This window comes from Apteryx mantelli, chromosome 1 (genome assembly GCF_036417845.1).
Source record: "Apteryx mantelli isolate bAptMan1 chromosome 1, bAptMan1.hap1, whole genome shotgun sequence".
In the NCBI taxonomy this organism is placed as follows: Eukaryota; Metazoa; Chordata; class Aves; order Apterygiformes; family Apterygidae; genus Apteryx; species Apteryx mantelli.
Window position 1 is genome coordinate 221,059,610 of NC_089978.1, and position 20,499 is coordinate 221,080,108.

At 53.4% G+C, this 20,499-nt stretch overlaps 3 protein-coding genes across 3 annotated transcripts; all 3 read right to left on the reverse strand.

Annotated features, from left to right (window-relative positions):
- Nucleotides 1-538: 538 nt before the first annotated feature.
- LOC106489371 (carboxypeptidase A1-like) lies at nucleotides 539-3,614 on the reverse strand. Its single transcript, XM_067289991.1, has 11 exons — nucleotides 3,466-3,614; nucleotides 3,112-3,193; nucleotides 2,859-2,993; nucleotides 2,648-2,746; nucleotides 2,429-2,530; nucleotides 2,199-2,300; nucleotides 1,991-2,101; nucleotides 1,810-1,900; nucleotides 1,254-1,453; nucleotides 864-948; nucleotides 539-726 (listed from the first exon to the last, which is right to left on the reverse strand). Exons 1-11 carry the CDS (start codon nucleotides 3,528-3,530, stop codon nucleotides 539-541), a joined length of 1,260 nt encoding a protein of 419 aa, XP_067146092.1. The 5' UTR covers nucleotides 3,531-3,614.
- Nucleotides 3,615-3,826: 212 nt separating this feature from the next.
- Nucleotides 3,827-7,847, reverse strand: LOC106489368 (carboxypeptidase A1-like). The gene is made up of 11 exons (XM_067289992.1): nucleotides 7,783-7,847; nucleotides 7,610-7,691; nucleotides 7,102-7,236; nucleotides 6,835-6,933; nucleotides 6,651-6,752; nucleotides 5,522-5,623; nucleotides 5,083-5,193; nucleotides 4,689-4,779; nucleotides 4,316-4,515; nucleotides 4,114-4,198; nucleotides 3,827-4,014 (listed from the first exon to the last, which is right to left on the reverse strand). The coding sequence occupies exons 1-11, from the start codon at nucleotides 7,845-7,847 to the stop codon at nucleotides 3,827-3,829; spliced, it is 1,260 nt and encodes a 419-aa protein (XP_067146093.1).
- Nucleotides 7,848-10,756: 2,909 nt separating this feature from the next.
- On the reverse strand, nucleotides 10,757-19,880 carry LOC106489370 (carboxypeptidase A2-like). Its single transcript, XM_013948553.2, has 11 exons — nucleotides 19,801-19,880; nucleotides 17,393-17,474; nucleotides 16,392-16,526; nucleotides 15,506-15,604; nucleotides 14,757-14,858; nucleotides 14,416-14,517; nucleotides 13,539-13,649; nucleotides 13,086-13,176; nucleotides 12,510-12,709; nucleotides 11,428-11,512; nucleotides 10,757-10,997 (listed from the first exon to the last, which is right to left on the reverse strand). Exons 1-11 carry the CDS (start codon nucleotides 19,863-19,865, stop codon nucleotides 10,810-10,812), a joined length of 1,260 nt encoding a protein of 419 aa, XP_013804007.2. The 5' UTR covers nucleotides 19,866-19,880; the 3' UTR covers nucleotides 10,757-10,809.
- Between the last annotated feature and the right edge of the window lie 619 nt (nucleotides 19,881-20,499).

The following is a 20,499-nucleotide window of genomic DNA, read 5'->3' on the forward strand; positions in this document are numbered from 1 at the left end:
TAACGGAAAGCTTGGAGCAGCGCTTGCGGAGAGCAGGGGTCGGCGTGGGCCCTGCCCTGGCTCCCCCAGGGAGGGCCGGTGCCTAAGGGCCGGCACGGGGAGACCTTTCCGACGGCGCCACGCGGCCGCGTTTGACCCCAAAACGACACGGCAGAGCTTGGGGCGGAAGAAACTGCGTCGGGCCCTCGGTTGGTCAAGGCAGTGCGGGGACCTTAGGTTCCCCTGCCTTCCCCTCACTTTTCCCAGAAGCTGTCAGCTTCCTTACAGCCCGGATCCAGGCAGGAGGAGAAGGGATACCACAGAGGCAAGCGGCACCGCTTTCCGGCGTGACCGTCACGGTAAATGCCCCCACGGCAGCAAAAGGGTTAGACAAAACGGAGCAGCAACGAGACCCGGCCTTGGTGAGCTCGGTTCAAGCGGTATGGGATGAAGGACGGTGCTTTCCCACGGAACTGGGAAAAGGGGCAACGACAAGAGACGCTTCTCCTCCAGCTTTACGTTTATTTATCACGTTGTTCCCCTCCCCCCCGGCCCCCGTTTAGTAGGGGTGCTCCAGCGCGTGCAGCATGATGACCCTCAGCGCCAACCAGGTCTCCTGGGCGGTGGGGATGATCTGGCTGGCGGGCAGCAGGAAGCCGTAGCGGCCCGTGTCCCGCAGCTCGAAGGTGAAGGAGTACTTAATGCCCTGGTTGTAGGTCCAGTCGATGGTTCCTCCGCTCGCCTCGTCTAAACGGGGAAAGGCAGCGACCGGAGGCAGCGGGTTAGCCTGTCCTCGTTGAGTACCGCCGACGGGGATGCGTCCCACCGCGCCGGGACCTTTTCCGGGTGCGAGGGGTTTCGGCGGACAACCGCCGGGTACTTACAGATGGTTGTGATGATGCTGCCGTACTCGTACGCGGTCCCGTACGCGGAAGCCAGTGCTGCGACGGCCTTTTGGGCCACCTGGTGCTGCGGGAAAGAGGCAGAAGGGAGACGGATGAGCCGGAGAAAGGGGAGGATGCGGCCCCCCAGGAGACGTTCGGCTCGCGGACATCCCGCTCCGTAGGGCGGGATGGTGGCTGCTCCGGCACATCTGGGTGCTAGTCGGCCGGGCACGGTGGGACGGCTAAAAGGGAAGAGCTTAACCCGGGGAGATGAGGCCACGGGCAGCAGTCGCACAAGCAACCGGAGCAGGAGGAGGTTTGGAGCCACCTCGCAGGAGAATGAGCCCCGGCGGCCTCCTGGCCCCCTCCGCACCCCCGCGTCCGCCCTACCAGCTCCTTCTGGTCGGCCGCGGGGGTGGTGGTGTAGCCGTAGGGGTAGAGCAGGAGCTGCGAGTAGCTGTGGATGGAGATGAAGGCCTTGATGTTCCCGTGGTTCTTCACGAAGTCCACGATGGCCTTCACCTCGGGCTCCGAGTTGGCGTAGGGCCCGCGGTAGGTGTCCGAGCAGGGGTTCCCGCTGGAGCCGGACCCTGCGGAGGGAAGGTGACACATGGAAACGCAGCGGGTGATGGAGAGAGCTGCTTTGGTGGCCCGGCTGGGTGGCTCGGTGAGTCCTAGCAGCGAAGGTACGAGCCCAAAAGCATCTCCCACCCCTTGGCTGCGTGGTGGCCAGCAAGGACCACTCTGGGGGCTCCTGCTCAGCATTGGTGCGACAGTTGTCACTGCTGGTCCCCGCCGTGCTGGTGCATGGGGACACCAAGGTCTTGGTGGAGCCCAAACCCACGTCCCAGTTTCCAGGGATGGAGCAGCCCCGGAGCAAAGTCCATCCCTTCCCCGGGGACGAACGGCACCGCAAAGGCGCAGGGCCAGCGGGCAGCGCTCTGACCTCCGAATCCCGCGTCCCAGTTGCGGTTGGCGTCGACGCCGACGCAGAGGGAGCCCGAGTGCGTGGAGCGGGTCTTGCGCCACAGGCGGTTCTGGGAGGACAGAGCCGGTCAGCGGCACGGGGAGGGGGGGGAAGCGGCGCCCGATGGGGGTCCCGGCGCCACCGCCGCCACCGCCGGCACCTTGGTGTGGGTGAAGACGAAGCCGTCGGGGTTGGTGACGATCTCCAGGAAGATGTCCATCTCGGCGAGGATGGAGGCCAAGCCCTCATCTTTCTCGTGGTCCGAGGCGATCTGGAAGCGCCGGGGCATGAGGGTTCCCGTGCCGCCGCCGGAGCGCAGCCCGCTCCCGGCACCCATCCCATCCCGTCCCGTCCCGTCCCGTCCCTACCGCCTTGGCGAACCAGACGCCGCTGGCCTGCGTCACCCATTCGCGGGAGTGGATGCCGGTGTCGATCCAGACGGCGGGGCGCTTGGTGCCCCCCTTGCTGAACTGCGGAAGCAGAGCGCCCCGAACGCAAAACTCAAGCCCTTTCCGGCTCTAATTTGGGGGGCAGTTGGGGTTCGGAGCCGCAAAGGTCTCGGTTTGCGGGGGGGGGATGCGGGAGCCGGTGGCCTCACCTTGAGCACGTAGATGGGGCGACCTTCGGTCGTCCGGCCGATCTCCACCTTGCTGACCAGGTCGGGGTTTTCGGCCACCAGCAGGTCCATGAAGGCGTAGATCTGCGGGGAGGAAGCCGCCGGCGCGGCGGTCGCCCCCGAACCTTAGAGTTTCCTTAAAAAATTATAATAAATAATTAATAATAATGAAAGAGAAGCCGTGGCCGTGCTGGCCGGTACCTCGTCCAGGTTGTGGTAGGCGGCGTAGTTGAAGGCGTCGGTGGAAGCGGGCAGGAGCCGCCGGCGTCCCGTCTGCGTCCGCTCCTGGTCCACCAGCGCCTGGGCGACACGGGGAAGGGCTGGATGAGAGCGGTCGTGGGTGGGGTGGGATACGGGATATGGATACGGGATACGGGACACGGGACGGCGGCCCGGCCAGCCGCCCGCTGACCTGCACGTCCTCGATCATGACGGAGTAGGGCACGCCGCGAGCCTCCAGGTGGGCTTTGACGGGCTGCAGGCTGGCGAAGGGCACCCGCACGTCCACCGGTGCCCCGGGGCCCCGCGGCGCCAGCCAGAAGTCCAGCTGCAACGGGGGGGGGGGGGGGTGAGAGACGGGTTGGTTGGTTGGGGGGGTGCAAGCTGGCCGAACCCCCCCCCCCAAAAAAACCCACCCAACCGAGCCGCCACCGCGGCAGTGTTACCTGCAGGTGCTCGAGCTCCTGCAGCTCCCGCAGGCTCTGCAGCTCCGCCGCGCTGCCGGGCAGGACGCGCAGCACCTGGTGCCTGCGGGCGGCGGGATGAGAAGAGCCCCCACCTCCCTCCCCCCCGCTCCCAAACATCCTCCCCTTCCTGCCTCAGTTTCCCTTAGAGCCGGCGTCCCCGCGGGCGGGATGGGACGGGAGCCGCGGCTCGGTGCCCCTCACCGTGGCGTCGGGGCGCGCTGCGTGAAACGCCTCCCCCCGCATCCCCGCGGTGGGGGTTGGGGGGGCAAAGAAGTTGAACCGGCTTCTCCCACCCGGGACGCGGTTCCCGCACCCCCCCCATCCCGAATTTACCCGACGAAGGTCTCGGCGCCGGCGGCCGCAGCCACCAGGGTCGCGAGCAGCACCAGGCCCCTCATCTCCGGCCGGTCGGTCGGCGGAGCGCGGTGGGGGCGGATTTTTAAGGGTGCCGCCGCCAGCTGTCCCGGTTCCCACAGGTCCGGCACCGGCGCCGGGAAGGCCGCAGCTGGCGCCGGCCGAGCTGCCGAGGCCGAGAGCGGCGTCACGTGGAAGGGAAGGAGCCGCGGGGCGAATACGGGTTTTATTCCCCGAAACGCGGGACCGCGCCGAGGTGCCGAAAAATCTGCCGGATGAGACAACAGGGGCGGCGGGCTTCTTCCCGCGGGGCCCCTCACCGGGGCGTCCCGGCTCCCGTTTAGTAGGGGTGCTCCAGGGCGTGCAGCATGATGTCCAGCAGCGCCGGCCAGGTCTCCCGGGCGGTGGGGACGATCTGGCCGGCGGGCAGCAGGAAGCCGTAGCGGCCCGTGTCCCTCAGCTCGAAGGTGTAGGAGAACTTGACGCCGTTGTCGTACGCCCAGTCCACGGTGGTGCCGGCCGCCTGGTCTGCGGAGGGTGACGGGACGCCGGAGGAGGTGACCCAAAACCGTGGGGGGGGGGGGTTTTCACGCCCCGCGGCGGCGTGGCGGCGGAGGTGACACTTACAGATGGTGTCGATGATGCTCCCGTAGGTGTACTCGGTGCCGTAGACGGCGGCCAAGTCTCGCACGGCCTCGGCGGCCAGGTCGTTCTGCAAGGAGGACATCCCCCACCACCACCCCAAAAAAAGGGCATGGGTGAGGGGTTGTCCCCCCCCCCCCCCCCCGAGGACCTAGGAGACCACCCTTGGGTGATGCGGCCACCTCACCAGCTCCCGGCGGTCGGGCGCCGGCGCCGCCTTGTAGCCGTAGGGGAACATGAGCATCTGCGAGTAGCTGTGGATGGAGACGGCGGCTTTGACGTTCCCGTGGCGGAGGATGAAGTCGGCGATGGCGCTCACCTCGCTCTCGGAGTGGGCGTAGGGGCCGTGGTAGGTTTCGGAGCAGGGGTTGCTGCTGGAGCCGGGTCCTGGGGACGTGAGCGAGGAGACACCCGCTCGCGAGGTGCCGCGGGCGCCCGAGGGAGAAGCGACACCCGGGTTTCGCTCGCCGGCATGCGGGATGTTCACCGCCTCCGCGGCCTCCCGGACGTGGGGATGGTGCCACCACCCACCGTCCATGGCCCTTGCGGCCCCACCGTACCTCCGAAGCCCGCGTCCCAGTTTCGGTTGGGGTCCACGCCGACGCAGGAGGAGCCGGCGTTGACGGACCTCGTCTTTCGCCACAGGCGGTTCTAGGAGCGAGGGACACCGGGGGAGACACCGTCACGGGGCTGGTGGGGATGAGCCACCAGGGCTCCCGTCGGGGTGTCTCCCACCAGGAGATGAAAACGGTCTCCGCCGACCCGCTCCGGCAGCTCTCGGCTGACATCCCGGGTGGGATGGGGCAACCCCGGGCTCTTCTCCACCCGGAACCGGGGTGGCCACCGCGCGTGGTGGGCGTCCAAGGCAGCTCCTTGGATGGGAGGTCCTGGGGGATGCTGGACCTGGGGGGGGGGGGTCAGGACGAGGCTTTTCCTCCCCGTCGCGGCACTTACGGTGCTGTGGGTGTAAGCGAAGCCGTCAGGGTTGGTGACGATCTCGAAGAAGATGTCCATGCTGTCCAGGATGGCGGTCACGGAGGGGTCCTTGCCGTACTCCTCGGCTATCTGCACGGCGAGGGGAGAAGAAGGAACCACCTCGAACCCCGCACCAGCCGCTCCGGGGGACGGGCAGCGACCAAGGAGCCGCATGTCCACGGTGGTGGAAGAGCTCAACGGCCAACACCATATGAGGTGCCACCAGCTTCACCATCAACACAGGAGACCCGGGAAGCACTTGGAAATTGCTGGGAGAAGCCCGGGGAGGTCGGAGGTCCCATCCCCAGAGGTTTCCGTAGGAGCAGGCATGGTGGCCACCTCCCGGGCATGGTCTAGCTGAGCCTGGTCCTCAGCGATGGGGGGGGGGGGGGGGGGGGGGGGACACGCTGGCGCCTACCTTGTTGGCGGTCCACACGCCGGTGGCTTGGGTGATCCACTCGCGCGAGTGAATGCCGGTGTCGAGCCAGATGGCGGGCCGGCCCGCTCCGCCCGTGCTGAACTGCGAAGGGAGCGCGCCGGCGTCAGCGGCACACGCTTGTGCACGCGTGGGCAGGCTTGTGCACATGTCTGCAGGCTTGTGCATGCGTGGGCAGGCTTGTGCACGTCTGCAGGCTTGTGGACACATCTGCAGACTTGTGCACGTGTGTGCAGACTTGTGCACATGTCTGCAGGCTTGTGCATGTGTATGCATGCTTGTGGGTGCATGTGCAGGCTTGTGCATGCCTGTGCAGGCTCATGCGCACACCTGCAGGCTTGTGCACGCGTGTGCAGGCTTGTGCACATGTCTGCAGGCTTGTGCTCACATGCACAGGCTTGTGCACGTGTGTGAAGGCTTGTGCACACACCTGGCAGCTTGCACATGCGTGTGCAGGCTTGTGAGTGCATGTGTGCAAGCTTGTGCACATGCAGGCTTGTGCATTTGTGTGCGGGCTTGTGTGTGCGGGCTTATGCATGTGTGTGCAGGCTTGTGGATGCATGTGCAGGCTTGTGCACGCGTGTGCAGGCTTGTGCGTTTGTGTGAAGGCTTGTGCACGCGTGTTCAGGCTTGTGCGTTTGTGTGAAGGCTTGTGCATGTGGGTGAAGGCTTGTGCACATGTGTGCAGGCTTGTGCATGCATATGCAGGCTTGTGCATTTGTGTGCAGGCTTGTGCACACCTGTGCAGGCTTGTGCACACATGTGCAAGCTTGTGCATGCATGTTCAGGCTTGTGCATGTGTGTGCAGGCTTGTGCATTTGTGTGCAGGCTTGTGCATGTGTGTGCAGGCTTGTGCATGCATGTTCAGGCTTGTGCATGTGTGTGCAGGCTTGTGCATTTGTGTGCAGGCTTGTGCACGTGTGTGCAGGCTTGTGCATGCATGTTCAGGCTTGTGCACCTGTGTGCAGGCTTGTGCACGCATGTTCAGGCTTGTGCACGCGTGTTCAGGCTTGTGCACGCGTGTGCAGGCTTGTGCACGCCTGCACTTTCCCATGGCTCCGCTCCCAGGCCAGGCCGGCGCCGGCGCTTGCGGGTGCCCGGCAGCACCCACCTTCAGCACGTAGAGCGGCCGCTTCTCGTAGCTCTGCCCGATCTGCAGCCTGGTGACCAGGCCGGGGTGGGCCGCCGCCAGCGCCTCCATCCAGCCGTAGATCTGCCGGGGAGAGCGGCGGCGTCACCCCACCGCGGGCGACGTGGGGTGGGGTGGGGTGGGGGCACCCTGCCGGGCCACCCACCTCCTCGATGGTGTGGTAGGAGGCAAAGTCGAAAGTGCCTGTGCTCCTCTCCAGCCTCCGGGACAGCGCCATGGTCCTCTTCTCCTCGTCGAGCAGTTCCTGGTTGGAAGAGCGCCCGGTTGGTGCTTTATTCCCACCCACCAGGTGGGTTTTTTTTTTGCAAAAGTCCGATGGAGATGGCTTCTGCTTTCCACCTTCTCCGGTTTGTCCCCAGCTCCTCCCGCTGGGATGGAGGCGAGGAGCTGCGTCCCACCGGGCGCCCCTCACCTGCACGTCCTCGATCATGACGCTGTAGGTGACGCCGTTGGCCTCCAGGAAGCTTTTGACGGCTTGGAGGCTCCAGAAAGGGACCCTCAGGTCCACAGGGAGGTTGGGCTTGGTGGGACCACGCCAGAAGTCAACCTGGCTTGGGGAAAGGGGGAGGTTGACTCCACCGGCGCCTCGGGCTCTTCTGCCGGGAGCGCCGGGGAGCCACGTGGGGACATCTGGGCGGCTTCCCAAGGGATGCTAGGAAAACAGCAGCTAATCACGGTTTACATTTAGTGGTCACCAGCATCTTGGGTGAGGAACGTGGCTCCACCTGGCCTCGGATGGGCATCCGAGGTGGGACGGGGTCTCCACTGCAGGCTGCGTTTCTCGGGAGAGAGCCCAGCCGTGCGCGGGGACGGGATGAGCCCTCCCGGCAGCGGATCCGGCGCCGCCGCCGAGCTGTGCAGCGCAGCGGACGTGCCTTAGACTGGGGCGCAGCCCCGACGCCGGGGCGATGGGCTCTCACCTGCAGCTCCGCCTGCTCCCCCAGGTCCCGGAGCAGGGCGAGCTGCTCCTCGTCACCTGCCACGGCGCGTAGGACCTGGTCCCTGAAGGAAGGCAAGAGCAAAAGATGAAGGGAGACATCGCGTAGCGGAGCACTCGATCCGCCCAGGAAAGGGCTACCGCGGCCAGACTCACCCCACGAAGAGCTCCTCGCCGCAGGCGGCCGCCGCGACGGCGACGACGAGCAAGAAGCCCCGCATGGTGGTGGCCGTGGCCGTGGCCGTGGCCGTGCCTCGGCCCCCGAGGACCTATATAGCCCCCGGGTGTCCCGCCGGGGCACCTCGAGGACCTTCTCACCAAGGCCACATCTGCTGGGCACACAGCAAACAGATAAGCGAGGAACAGTTCCCCGGAGCCAAAAACGTGTGTTTTATTTGGAGAAGCAAATAAAGGAGCCGCCAAACCAGGGAGGCTCTGGAAATATCCTCCTCGAGGCCCCGGACCTGCTGCGGGCGGCCGGGGAGGGCGTTTTCCCCGTGTCCTGCCTCGTCCCAGCGGGAGCTGGAGGTCCCGGGTCTGCGTAGCAGAGGGAAGGATTTAGGGACGTGTGGGCGACCTTTGTGGCTTCACAGTACACCAGCTGTCGGGCGATTCCTGCCGGGAATCCCCACGCGCATCCGTGGTGGCATCTCTGAGCTCGTCCCCGGCCAGCACCGTTGGGAGCCACTGGGCTGCTCCACACAGCCGGGGACAAGCTTTGGGGGCCTGGATGATGGGGAAAGAGGTCCTCATTTAGGCAGGGTATTAGGATCATAGGATCACGGGATAATTCAGGTTGGAAGGGACCTCAGGAGGTCTCTGGTCCAACCTCCCGCCCAAAGCAGGGTCAGACCAGGTTACTCAGGGTCTTGTCTAGTTGGGTCTTGAAACCCTTCAAGGATGGAGACTGCACAAGCTCTCCAGGCAATCTGGACCACTCTGTCCTCGTGGTGGGAAGGGTTTTTCTTATATCCAGTCTGAACATCTCTCGTTTCAGTTCATACTGTTGTTTCTCACGCCCCATCATGCACCGCGATGAAGAGCCTGGCTCCATCTTCTCCGTAACCTTCTCGAAGGTACGGGAGAGCTGCTCGTAGGTCTCCTCTCCAGGCTGAACCAGTCCAGCTCCCTCAGCTGTCCCTCACAGGACGTGTGCTCCAGCTGCTGAACATCTCGGTGGCCTCCACTGACCTCATTCTGGTTTATCAGTGTCTCTCTGGTAGTGGGGGTCCCAAAACCGGATGCCGTTGTCATCAAGCCATGCACTTAGAAGAAGAGGGACAAGATGGCCTAGAAGCTCAGATGGTCTCTGCCAGGATGGAGCTTCAAAGCCAGGGCAGGACCAGAGCTGAATTCTACCACCCCGTCCAGCCCAGTGCGAAGGCACCTGCAGCTGGTCGCCCACCACCGCTCCTGCCGCTCACAGGGTCGCCCACGCAGAGGCAGCGGCTCAGGTGGATCTGGGGACCAAGCTGGTGCCTCCCACCAGCAACCTTTAGCCAGCAGCACTTGAGCTCCGTCATGAGCCATGGAAGGATGGGACAGTTTGGAAACACGGCCCCATCCCGGAGAGTCACCGAGCGCCAACGGGAGGGACCAGCAGATGCACGGGTTGAGCAGCAGCACGGCAGAGTCCCTCCATGCCCAGGCTTCCCTCAGCCCCGTGCCGAACCCACGTGGAGCTGCCTGGCGCCTCACCTGCACCTTCACCTGCTTTTCCCTGCCAACAGCCTTGCGTCCTTTGGGCCTGAACCCAGGTTTTGCCCTCTCGCGCAGGGCGTGTTTGTTTTCCAGCCACGCTCCCGACGGCGTGAGTAACTCGCCAGCTGCTGGGGCAAGCAGAGGACATCAAGATAAGCCTGTTAGACTTGACAGCTATTGCGCCAGGGGCAGGGATTGATGATGCCCGACGCCTTGGTGGCTCAGAAACACGGCCAGAAGCTGTCGGCTCGTGAGGCTCAAGAAATTGGGAGGCTGGAAGACACAACAAGGGAGCCCACCTGTATGGAGGGGGACAGGGGATGCTCAAGCCCGGCCACGCTGGGTCAGGGCAGGTGTCCTTCCATCGTGGTCCTCTCTCTAACCATGCCCGGTGGCCAAACCTAGGGAGGGAGGAAAGGGCCGGGACAAACACACGGTGAGGCCACCCCAGGACACCCTCAGTGGCCGGTGGCTTGGCAGCATCCTCAGGCAGAGGCTGCGCCCGAATCTTTGTCTTCGATAAGCCCCAAAGCATCCTTCGTCCACGAACTTTTCCTTGCCTCTGCTTCTAACCACCGCGGAGAACCGTTAGCGGCTTTTTTAGCCAACCCCCCCCGCAACGTATCGCCCACTGCTCCTGCAAGAGATGAAAAGGTGGCGCCAGATCTGCAGAATCGGTTTTGAAGATAGCTCAGGCACTTCATCCAAAGGAGGAAGTCCAAACGCGACTCGTGGCGCGGCGGTTTCACAGTCTGCCTATACTAGTAAATTAAATCATCACGGGAACGTGGAGAATCTGAGTTGGAATAGGGCTGAAATCACACCTGGGAGTGTATACGAGAGTTTAACAGTATAGGTAATTGCATTGTGGTGCCCGGGAATGATTCCGGGTATTTATTTACTAATATAGACGTAGCTGCAGAAGCCACCTGAGGGGCCACACGGCAGGACAGGCTACTGCAGTCACAGGCTGGGGGTCGGATGCCTCTTCTCCAAGCAGACCTTTACCCCTCGCTCTGAGCCATACTGCTCTTAGATTTTAATTCTCTCCTCAGCCTCTGCGCTGACGGAAGTCCCTTGGATGACCTCTTTATCGAGGTGGGAAAAGGCTTGGTTTCTTTTTCTAACTGGAGGTCATTTGTAAAATCTCAGTAGTAGTTAGTCACAGGAGCAGTCACATCTTCCACCCTCCTCTCCTTTCATCACAGCTCCTACTGTGTCTTGTTGAGGTGGACTCCAACAGGGCCTGTTACAGAGTTTTGACTGGGTCCTAAAATCTCTAACGCCTCATAAGGAGTCTACCATGCAAACCCAAATGCAGAGAACCAAAGAGATATGCATGAAATGCTCTTTATATACAGACACGCATTGCTGTAGGAGGAATGCACACAAACTTTTTATTCAGCCATATGCCATGTGGTTACAATTGTCTCAAGCATGTCAAGGGAAGAGAATTTAGACAGTCGATTCCCGTCCCGAATTTTAGTATGTATTATCTCGCACATGCTCCATGATCGTCTTCAGACCCAGCCAGGTCTCCTCTGCAGTTGGGATGATTTGGCTGGCTGGCAGGAGGAAACCGTAACTACCTGTGTCTCTCAGCTCAAAGGCAAAAGAGTATTTGATGCCATAATCGTAGCTCCAGTCAATGCTGCCTCCACTGGCTTGGTCTGAAAGAGAAAGGGAGAAAAAGCCACAAGGGATGAATGGAGGGTTGATCTGGGTTGATGCATGGAGGGTTGATCTGGGTTATGCTTCCACGCAGCACTCGCAGCTACCATAACCACTTTGTGCTGAATATGCCAGGAATTTCTCAGGATCAGGCCATACCCAAGTAAGCGAAAGCATTCTTGGTTTGGGTCATATGGCACTGAGATGATGCTATCCAGAAGAGAACTTTACGGTGGTAATATTTGTGAGGGACAAGTATTAGGCCTTCATGTGAACGCTCAGCTGGCAACATCTGACTGGTGGCGTCACTCTGCTGAAGCAACACTACCTTCGTGAAGGACCTTGTGGGTCAGAGAACTTGGGGGGAGACCAAAGCGTGGCATGTTTCCCTGGGATAACCCATAAAGCTCAGAATGGCGAAATACTCACAGATAGTAGAGCAAATGCTTCCCACTTTATAGGCGGTGCCATACAGGGAACGGACGGAACTGGCAGCAGCTCTCCCCAAGGTATCCTGGAGAGCAGAGGATGAAGGAAGAGTCAGAAAGTAGCCACGCTTAATGACACTAAATCTTCAGATTTCACCATCCTGAACCCTATTTAGGGAAGTCTCCAAACTGGTTTACAACCTACTTTCACTCCCCCCAAAATGAGCCGTGCCAAATGAATTAATGTCTTCATTACTGGATACTAGTGACAGCAATCACAGCTTCCACAGTATTTTGGGGAGGTGATATTACAGGCAAATTAACATAAAAGCTTCCATATCAAATCACCTGGTGTTTCATCTCACCCACTGTCTTGTCAATAAAAGGTTCAGAAGATGCAAGAAAACCCCAAGGCATTTAGAGCTTTTCCAATACTTAGCAGTCAGCTTTGTGCTCACTTCAACTATGTAATGGGTGGTTGTAGAAAAAAACAGAGCCAGGCTCTTCTTGGAGGTGTACAGCAAAAGGACAAGGGGCAACAAACAAAATGCCCCACACAAAATTCCACAGAGATATTAGGAAAAAGAAAATCCCCATGAGCACGGAAAACTTCAGAATGGGCCCAAAGAAACTGTGGAATCTGTCTTTGGCAACATTCAAAACTCAGATGGGCAAGGCTCTAAGCAGCCTCTTCTAACTTTGAAGCTGGTCCTGACTTCAAAGCTGGCCTGCTTTGAGCAGAGAGTTGGATTAGAGGCCTCCAGACCTAAATTGTCCTATGATGGTATGGTTCATATCCCCTCAAAGACATGAATACTGTCATTTAAGCTAAAGAAGGAAATGCAGACCAGCCTCGGAGTGAGTGAACAGGGCTGACAACGGGTGGGAATGGCATGTGTTTGCATATGACCCAGACTTCTCTTTTAAAGGTATTGCATTGCAGCAGCTCCCGTTCACTCCCATGGATGGTTACCGTTACGATAGGATGGCTGAATTCAGCCCATTTATCCTGCTATCTCACTATAATACTCAAGTATGGAAAGCCACCTGGAAGGAAGATATAGTTGAGTCAATGTGTCTCACCAGCTCTGCATAGTCTGCTGGTTTAGTGCATTTATAGCCGTAGGGATACATCAGGAGCTGAGAGTAGCTGTGGAGGGTGAGGAAGGCCACCGTATTTCCATGATTCTTAATAAAATCTACAATAGATTTCACTTCCACCTCCGAGTTGGCACTGGGCCCATGGTAAGAGTCAGAGCAGGGATTATTACTGGCTCCAGGACCTGTTTTGGTACAAAAGCAGAGCAAAGTAAGAACTGGTGTTCAGGGAAGGACAAAGCAGACCAACACAAAGCTGTGCGATTCCTAACAACAGGTCTTCAGCAAAGCCTTGAATGCTGATAGATGACAGCAGTGACAGAGTATGGATGCTGAAGAGACTTACTGCCAGAAGGTACAGGCTACTTGTCTCATCTTCAGCTCTTTAGCAACTAGTCAGTAAGAAATTATCTTTACAAAAGGCAACTACTATTATATTTGACCATTTGCTTTCGGAATCCTTATGTTAAGGAGATTGCTGTTCCCGTGTAACAGGATCCAGGAGTGTGAAAGGGAACCTTCTTCTTAGTGACAGCCCGAATCCAAAAACCTTGTTCCTACCTCCAAAACCTGCATCCCAGTTCCTGTTTGGATCAACTCCGACACACAGACTGCCTTGAATCTTGGAGCGTGTCTTCCGCCACATGCGATTCTAAAACAAAGCAACACTGTGGCTTTGCAAAGGAACAAAGCTCAGGGCTTGCATGATGCCTACTACCCAGAAACGGTTACCATTCGACAGGAAGTGATCCTAGGCGCAAGCCTAAGATCACTTCGGATGGACTAACTGCCAAGATGCGCCAATGGAAACAACCAAAGGGCTGGTGAATTTACAGTGAAGAAAAAAGATGGATTAGACAAGCAATCGGTGTCTTGGGCTGCCCGACTCTCTTGCATTTCCTCGTCACAACATTAACAAACGGACTTTTGGAACCTACTTCCCTCAGATTTATTGTCGGCTTGGAAGAGCATGACAGCTTTCTGAATCGGCTTGGAGGCAGTGTGCTTACTCACTTTGGTCTGAGTGAATTCATATCCATCAGGGTTTGTGACTGCCAGCAGGAAAATGTCCATTTTTTTCAGCAGAGAGGTGATGGATGGATCACTGCCATAGTCAGAAGCAATCTAAGCGGAGATAAAGTACGGCACACCGTGATGATCAGCATATTTCCTTCCCTCATGCTTACACTCTAACAGCTGGGTACAGAGGCAAGTCTGGCTTTCTGGATAGGCAAACAAGAAACATTAATCATCTGCTGGCAGTAACTGTTCCTTGTCAAACCTGGGGCTTGGAGAGAGCAATGAATCTGTTCTACTATTTTATTCAGAAGACAGGGATTTAATGGAAGAGGGCAACAAAATTCTCTCCGGCAAGTCCCCGAGAACGCACCAAAGCTAGCACTAGGATCGAGATGAATTAGCCCAGTTTGGGAATCTATAATATGCTGCACATCTCTGGTGGCTTACTCATTTTCAGCAGAATTTAAATGCTCATTTGAATAGAGCTGGAATTTTTTAGCACTTTTGTGAAAGGTAACCACACAGTGCTCCTCTGTGTCTGCAGACCGAAGCAGCAAACTAATAATAATTTTCTCAAAATAATCTTAATTTTTTCAAAGTCCTCAGTCACTCGTAAAGCTATCAGTCCTGGAGTCCTCAGCAATTCCACCTGGACTATTACATTTTGCCTACCTAAACTTCTCCCTGCTGTTGTAATATTTCAACTCTGTGTCTAAATAGTTGCCATGTTCTGTCTGGAGTCAGCTGCATTTTAGGACAGGTGAAGCAGAGGCAGCAGATCTGGTTAAGTACATATAGGTGCGGTAGATATACTTTTAAACAGTCAATGGCATTCCCAAGGCAAAAGAAAATCAATCACTGCTGAAGTGACCTTATTAGCTATCCATACTGCGCTGGCTTGGGTAACCCACTCTCGGGAATGGATACCAGCATCAATCCAGATTGCAGGACGGTTGGTTCCTCCAGTGCTGAACTGTCAAATAAAGCAGAAACTTGTAAAACTCTTACTGACACCTCTTAGTCAACCACCCCATAGAGACTGGGATGCTTTGGACTGAATTGTACCATATCTATAATATAATACAATCTATAATAATTTTATAGTAGTATATGTGTATATATATATTCATACATAAATATATATATATGTATATAGTCACACATATACACGTACACACACTCTTTAATCTGTTATATACACAGGAACCATACCTTGAGCACATACAAAGGCCGCTTTTCATAGGATTCCCCAATCTTTAGCTTGCTGACAATGCTGCTGTGCTCCTGTGCAATATTATCCAGTTCTTCATAAATCTAAAATTAAAAGTCAGCATGACACTTATATTCCATCTATGTATTGTGCTGCCCAGAACAATCGTAGGATCTGATGAATTCTGTAGGATCTGGTGAAACCCACTTTATCCCCTTCTGCCTGCATTAGTATGGCCTCTCCAGAGCCCCAGCTCACCCTACGTTAGGGTGGTCAGTGCTATTCCCCAGCTTCTCGGATGCATGAGGAAGTACTGCCTATCTCCAAGATCCACTTATTCCAAGAACAAGCTCAAAATCCACTTCAAGAACTTTCTGGTAGTAAAAAATACCTTATCCTCTGCTCTGCTTGATGGCTGCAGCTTCCCTGTATTTCCCTATTTCAAGATTTATTTATTTCTCGCTCTCTTCTGAAGTATCTCTGAGGGGTCAGAAGGAAATATTTTGATAGAGCTCTGTCCAAAAGTTTAAGAAAAAGTGTGATCAACACTGGCCTCTTGCAACACTGCGAGGGAGAGCGTTGGCCCACTGTGCTGACCACAGAAAAAAAAATCCATTTAAAAACAAAACTGTGTACCAGAAGAAGCCAGAAAGGAATTTTAGATCCTAGTATAGGATTTGATCGAAGAGAGCGTGAAAAAAAGCCAGAAAAAAGAATCATCTTCCCCAAAAGTTGGATTCAAGCTACTCACCGCAGCTAAAGAATGGTAAGCTCCATAGTTGAAAGTGTTGCTGCCGCGCTCCCGTTGCTGACTGCGGGCCATATCTTGCTTTTCTTCATCTAGTACGACCTAAAACAAGCCATTCAAATGTGGAGGAAAGCCTGCTTGCTTGGCAGACTTCTCACCCAATGTTCACCTCAAATAACGAGATGGTGCCGCTGTGTACTGGCTCTGGACACAGTCCCAAGCTTCACACAGCTACGGAGCAAACTGATGTTTCTGATGGACTTAGCTGTAGCGAAGAAGGCAAGATCACTGGTATTTAAATGGTCAGTATTAAATTTTAAACGCTTGTTAAGATGAACAAGATTAGTATTGGAAAGCTTGAGAAAAGGGCAGTGTTTCCGCTGAGTTAATCTTTAGATGCCATTCTGGAATTACTGCTCATGAAACAGTACTAGATTAGTGCCCAAGAGTGTGGTTTTTGCCCTCACACTGTGCTGTACAGTTCTTTGGGGTTATGATGTCCAGAGCTGTCCACAGCACAGCTTACTGAATTATGGGTAACTTACTGCAGTGATTCCCAAACTTCCGACGGCAAAAGATCACACAAAATTTCACTTATCAGAATAGCCCTACGGAACGAAAGAGTTTAATAATGTCACTGTTCAGAATGGCTTCAGAGAGCATCTGCAGAGTGATCTCCACAGCTTCCCAGGGCATCAATGGTCCACAGACCATCTCTGGGGAAACAGTAACTTGATCCACAGTCTGCAAAAGCAAGGGAAGGGAAAGCGGTCCTCATGGAAAGCAGAACGGGAAACAGTGCATGAATTAACGAACGAGGCCAGATCATGAACCGCTATTTCTTTCCACTGGATATAGAAGCTAATCACATGCCCACAGCATTGTCTACCTGCAGGTCTTCAATCAGGATAGAGTACTCAATGTTGTTGGACTCCAGGAAGACTTTGACGGCTTGGAGGCTGTTAAAGGGGATTCGGACATCCACAGGGAGAGCAGGGGTAGAGGGGTTTAACCAGAAATCCAGCTGAAAACAAGAAGGAAAATGGATTTGTTTTGGGAAGGCGCGCTCTGCAGACAGCTTCGCTAAAGCTCTACAAACACTGATTTCTCCCAAATTGTACAACTCTGGCAGCGTCGTGCCACGTCATGCTTACGGCATGTTCCATTCTTCAGCTCAGCCTCACCACAACCTTGTACCAGTTAATGTGATCAACTTGGGAAAGAAAAAAAGAGCCAGGGGGAGGTTAGAGTCAGCATTTTCACTGACTTCAGAGCCTCAGTTGTATAAGCAAGAGGAGATTTTAGCCTTCTATTATGATTATTTTATTGTTCTCCTTTTTACCAGTCATAGTTTCAAGAAAAGCTCCGTATTACATTATTAGGTGATGTGAAACACTGCTTTTATTTCTCCTTTCGTATGACTTTTAAAATTTTGGTTTATATATTATTCAAATCAATATTTTTAAAGATAATTATAATAAAAATTCTCTGCAATGGCAATAAGAACCCTAATACCTAGAATTTTATCGTGTGCTTTACTGTTTCGATATGGTATAGACTCTAACTAACAAATTCCTCCCACCACTCTTGGAGACAAGTACAGAAATATTAGCACCCCCATTTTAAAAACAGGGGTTTTGACACTAAGGTTTAGAGCAGATCGGTTCAAATATGATTGCAAACCCAGCCGAGAGAGAATTTGAATGCAGGCACTCCTGACTGCCAGGCTGGTGCTAGAACTTGTCGATCAAACACCAACTACTGTGGCAGCTGTTTATTTATGGCAGCTGCCACAGTATGGTGAGAACCTTCCCAACACGATGCAAAGTCCTACCCCTGATGAAGCCATGGTCTGAAGTGTCAACAAATGCCTCCGTGGTAATAACATACCTGAAGATGTTCCAGCGCTTCCAAAAGCTGTAATTGTTTAATCTGTTCCTCATTGCTTGCCTTGATTCGGAGAACCTGGTGTCTGCAGTAAATCAACAAGCCTTGAGAAACAGTCTTGCGAAAGGACCTTGTTGAACTTGCTTCTTATTGAGATTATGGATTTGGAGAATAGTCACTTGTATTGATACAATGAGTACAGACTTCTCTAATGCAATTGACTTAGTGCCACCCAAGAGTTTGACTAGCAACCTGCAGATCCAACCTGCTACACTGCCTTAGGTTAGTACCTAGTTAAATGGCAGTTCCTAAGGTTTCACTGGAAACGAGACATCATCAAGTGGCCGAGTTTTTAATTGGTTACAAGGATCGGTCTTGCACCTATTTATTATTTTTGTCGACAACTTGCGAAAAAAAAAGTTCTGGTTGAGTTTGCAAATGATCAAATGTTTGCAAATGATAAAATGTTTGGGGAGCATTATATAAAAATAGTAGAGCAGACACTAAATATGGGATTCATCTCACCTTGCTTTAGTTGTTTAGGCAAAGACTGTTGACTAACTTCCCTCTGTTACCAGAAGCTGATACCATCAGAGGGTGGCTTGTACCATTCCAGACAGTCGGGTGGAATGAATCACCTCCTGAAAGGACCTCCCTCCACTGGTTACAGAGGTAACCTCAGTGATTAACTTAGACTAGACACTGTACTTTTTAGATCTCTAAAGACAGGTTTATCACATCTAAACACAGGGTGACCCAGGCTGCTTGGTAAAATGGGTACAAGGAAACAGCACTGTGCAGAGAGGTTGATGAATCTGGGCTTGTTCAGGCTGATGAAGAGAAGGATAAGAACCAAGTCAAACAAACAGTGAAGTACTTTACCACGGCAATAACTTTTTATTGGATTCTCCATCATTGTAAGCTTCCATTTCCTGACTGGATTCTTTTTTTAAGAGATAGGGCTCACTAGCCACCACTCCTGGATGTGATGCAGGAATGAATTCAAGAGAAACCAGTCTATATTATGCAGGAGACCAGATTAAATGATCACAATAGTTTCTCCTAGTCTTAATAAACTCTAGAGTCGATTTAGTAAACTAAATTTATATCTCTTGTTCTTAATCCTTACATTTTAATATACAGATATTTATTCATTAGAATCTACTGTTCACTCACTATATTCCAGGAAGCATCTGTTAGTTTTTTGGGGGTTTTTTATCATCTATTAAGGTTCTTACATGCTCAGTAAGGCTGTGGGGAAGCAAACCAAAAGGAGATATTTTGTGATGCAATATGCAGATAAAACTTTAGAACATAATGGTTGGAAATAATGATTCAAATTGCTTAGCAAGGCTCTGAAGAGGATTAAACATGTAAAGGGAAATAAGAATCTCCAAAAATAATGAGAAGCTAGTAATCTTTCACTTGAATAATGATCCAAGCCGGAGGTTTGTGAAATTTCAGGACTGAAAGGAATAACATTTATTGAGGCAGAAGCTGTGTACAGAGTCTGACTTTTACTGAAAGTTTAGTTCTAGGATCATGGATCTCCCTGGAATAGTTCTGCATATAATTTTGAGTGAATTCTCAGGCAAATGTATTAAAACCAGAAGTGGAAATAAAACTTTATGGAGTGATAGCACAGAATCACTCAGGTACATAAAATCACACTTCTGCAGAAGGAAAACAGCATAAACAGAAGTCTTAGTGGGACTTCTGAGTTTCTTTTCTGGCCATTTATTAAAATCATGTGGAACATGAAAGCTTCAAATGAGCTTCACTTCTTATCTTTTGGGGTTACTCATAACTCAAAACATTCACAGGTCTGTGAGAAAGAATTTAAACCCTGAATCTCAAACACTAACTCTTGAGCTTGTTCAGATATGAAGCCAGGTCGTGATCTTCTGGCTCCAATATTTGCAGGACCAGCTCTGTTAGGCTGAATATTCAAGCTTTGCAGTGAGGTTCAGATCCAGATCTAGGCTTTTGAGGCTGATCCCTAGTTCTACCAGAAGCTGAAAAAAGCCTTCGGTGAACATGAATTTAAGACGAATTTAACTCTGCAGCTAGACCCATCTCCTTGGAAAACCCAGATCAAGCTAAAGAGGAGGATTCATTCAAATCTTGAAGTATCAAAGCCACCAACTTCATAGTGGCTTAATTATATCATATCATTTAGTGCAGTATTAGGACTATGATACTCTTTGGTAGAACTGCATAGCCAGATTCCCCTTACCTCCAAGTGATTTGAGATGCACAAGGAGCTAAGTTAACATATTTTGGAGACAAGTTAGTTATGAAAAGAAAAGAATACGCCTCAAACAGATTTTGTAAAGTGAAGATAATGAGAAAAGGAGTAACTGAAAAGTATGGCCTTGAAATGAAAGGTCTTCTGCAAAAGTGTAACTCACCCAACAAATGTTTCCAGGCACAAGGAAGCCCCAAAGAGGGCACTGAAGACCAAAATCAGCTTCATGTTTGATGGAAACAGCAGATCAGTCTAGCAAAGGCGAATTTATACAGGACTTGTTAGGAAAGCCTTCTTCAGATAAAACATATCTGAATTCCATGTGACCGAATTCACACGGGTATCAGAGCTTTCAAAGTAATTAACAGATAGGGGGCCTCAAAATATTTTCCACTGACACATTCAGAACTGAAACAGGAGCTGCTTTCAAAGCTTTCACAAAGCTCCTTGGTGTTGTAGTAAAGATTTTTCTAGGTAGAAGAAAATAAGAGTCAAACTGAAGGACGTTCTAACTCTCACTGGGGTGCAGGGGGAGCTCTACCAGTAGACTCTTGGCCGTGGCTTTTCCCATGCTAATATTTCTCCTACTACAGTTTTCTAGTAACCCACTCCTTGTTACAAACAGGTAGCCAGCAGAAAAAAACTCACACTGGCTGAAATATTCGATTAATTTGAGTGACTGTGTTGAAGAATGAGCTCGGGGTCTTGCCTGCTATGAAACAAGCTGTCTTTAATAGACTGTGCCTACAGAATGCTATAAATACACTCTTATGTATAAATTACACACTTCTAGGCAGAAATCAGATGGTTTAAATTTGTTTTTTATTGAAATATAGTTCCCCCCAATCCTCACTTGCTGGGG

Bases quoted from the DNA above. Each gene is read 5' to 3' on its own strand.
- LOC106489371 (XM_067289991.1), bottom strand. From the start codon at position 3,530: ATGAGGGGCCTGGTGCTGCTCGCGACCCTGGTGGCTGCGGCCGCCGGC. The intron at 3,194-3,465 runs GTAAATTCGGGA...CGCCGCCCGCAG, and splicing joins GGCGCCGAGACCTTCGTCGG to GCACCAGGTGCTGCGCGTCC. The intron at 2,747-2,858 runs GTCAGCGGGCGG...CGTGTCGCCCAG, and splicing joins TCATGATCGAGGACGTGCAG to GCGCTGGTGGACCAGGAGCG.
- LOC106489368 (XM_067289992.1), bottom strand. From the start codon at position 7,847: ATGCGGGGCTTCTTGCTCGTCGTCGCCGTCGCGGCGGCCGCCTGCGGC. The intron at 5,624-6,650 runs GTGGGTGCTGCC...CTCCCTTCGCAG, and splicing joins GGCCGCTCTACGTGCTGAAG to TTCAGCACGGGCGGAGCGGG. The intron at 5,194-5,521 runs GTAGGCGCCAGC...CTCGCCGTGCAG, and splicing joins GCGTGTGGACCGCCAACAAG to ATAGCCGAGGAGTACGGCAA.
- LOC106489370 (XM_013948553.2), bottom strand. From the start codon at position 19,865: ATGAAGCTGATTTTGGTCTTCAGTGCCCTCTTTGGGGCTTCCTTGTGC. The intron at 17,475-19,800 runs GTGAGTTACACT...GATTTACTGCAG, and splicing joins TGCCTGGAAACATTTGTTGG to ACACCAGGTTCTCCGAATCA. The intron at 16,527-17,392 runs GTATGTTATTAC...TCTTGTTTTCAG, and splicing joins AAGCGCTGGAACATCTTCAG to CTGGATTTCTGGTTAAACCC.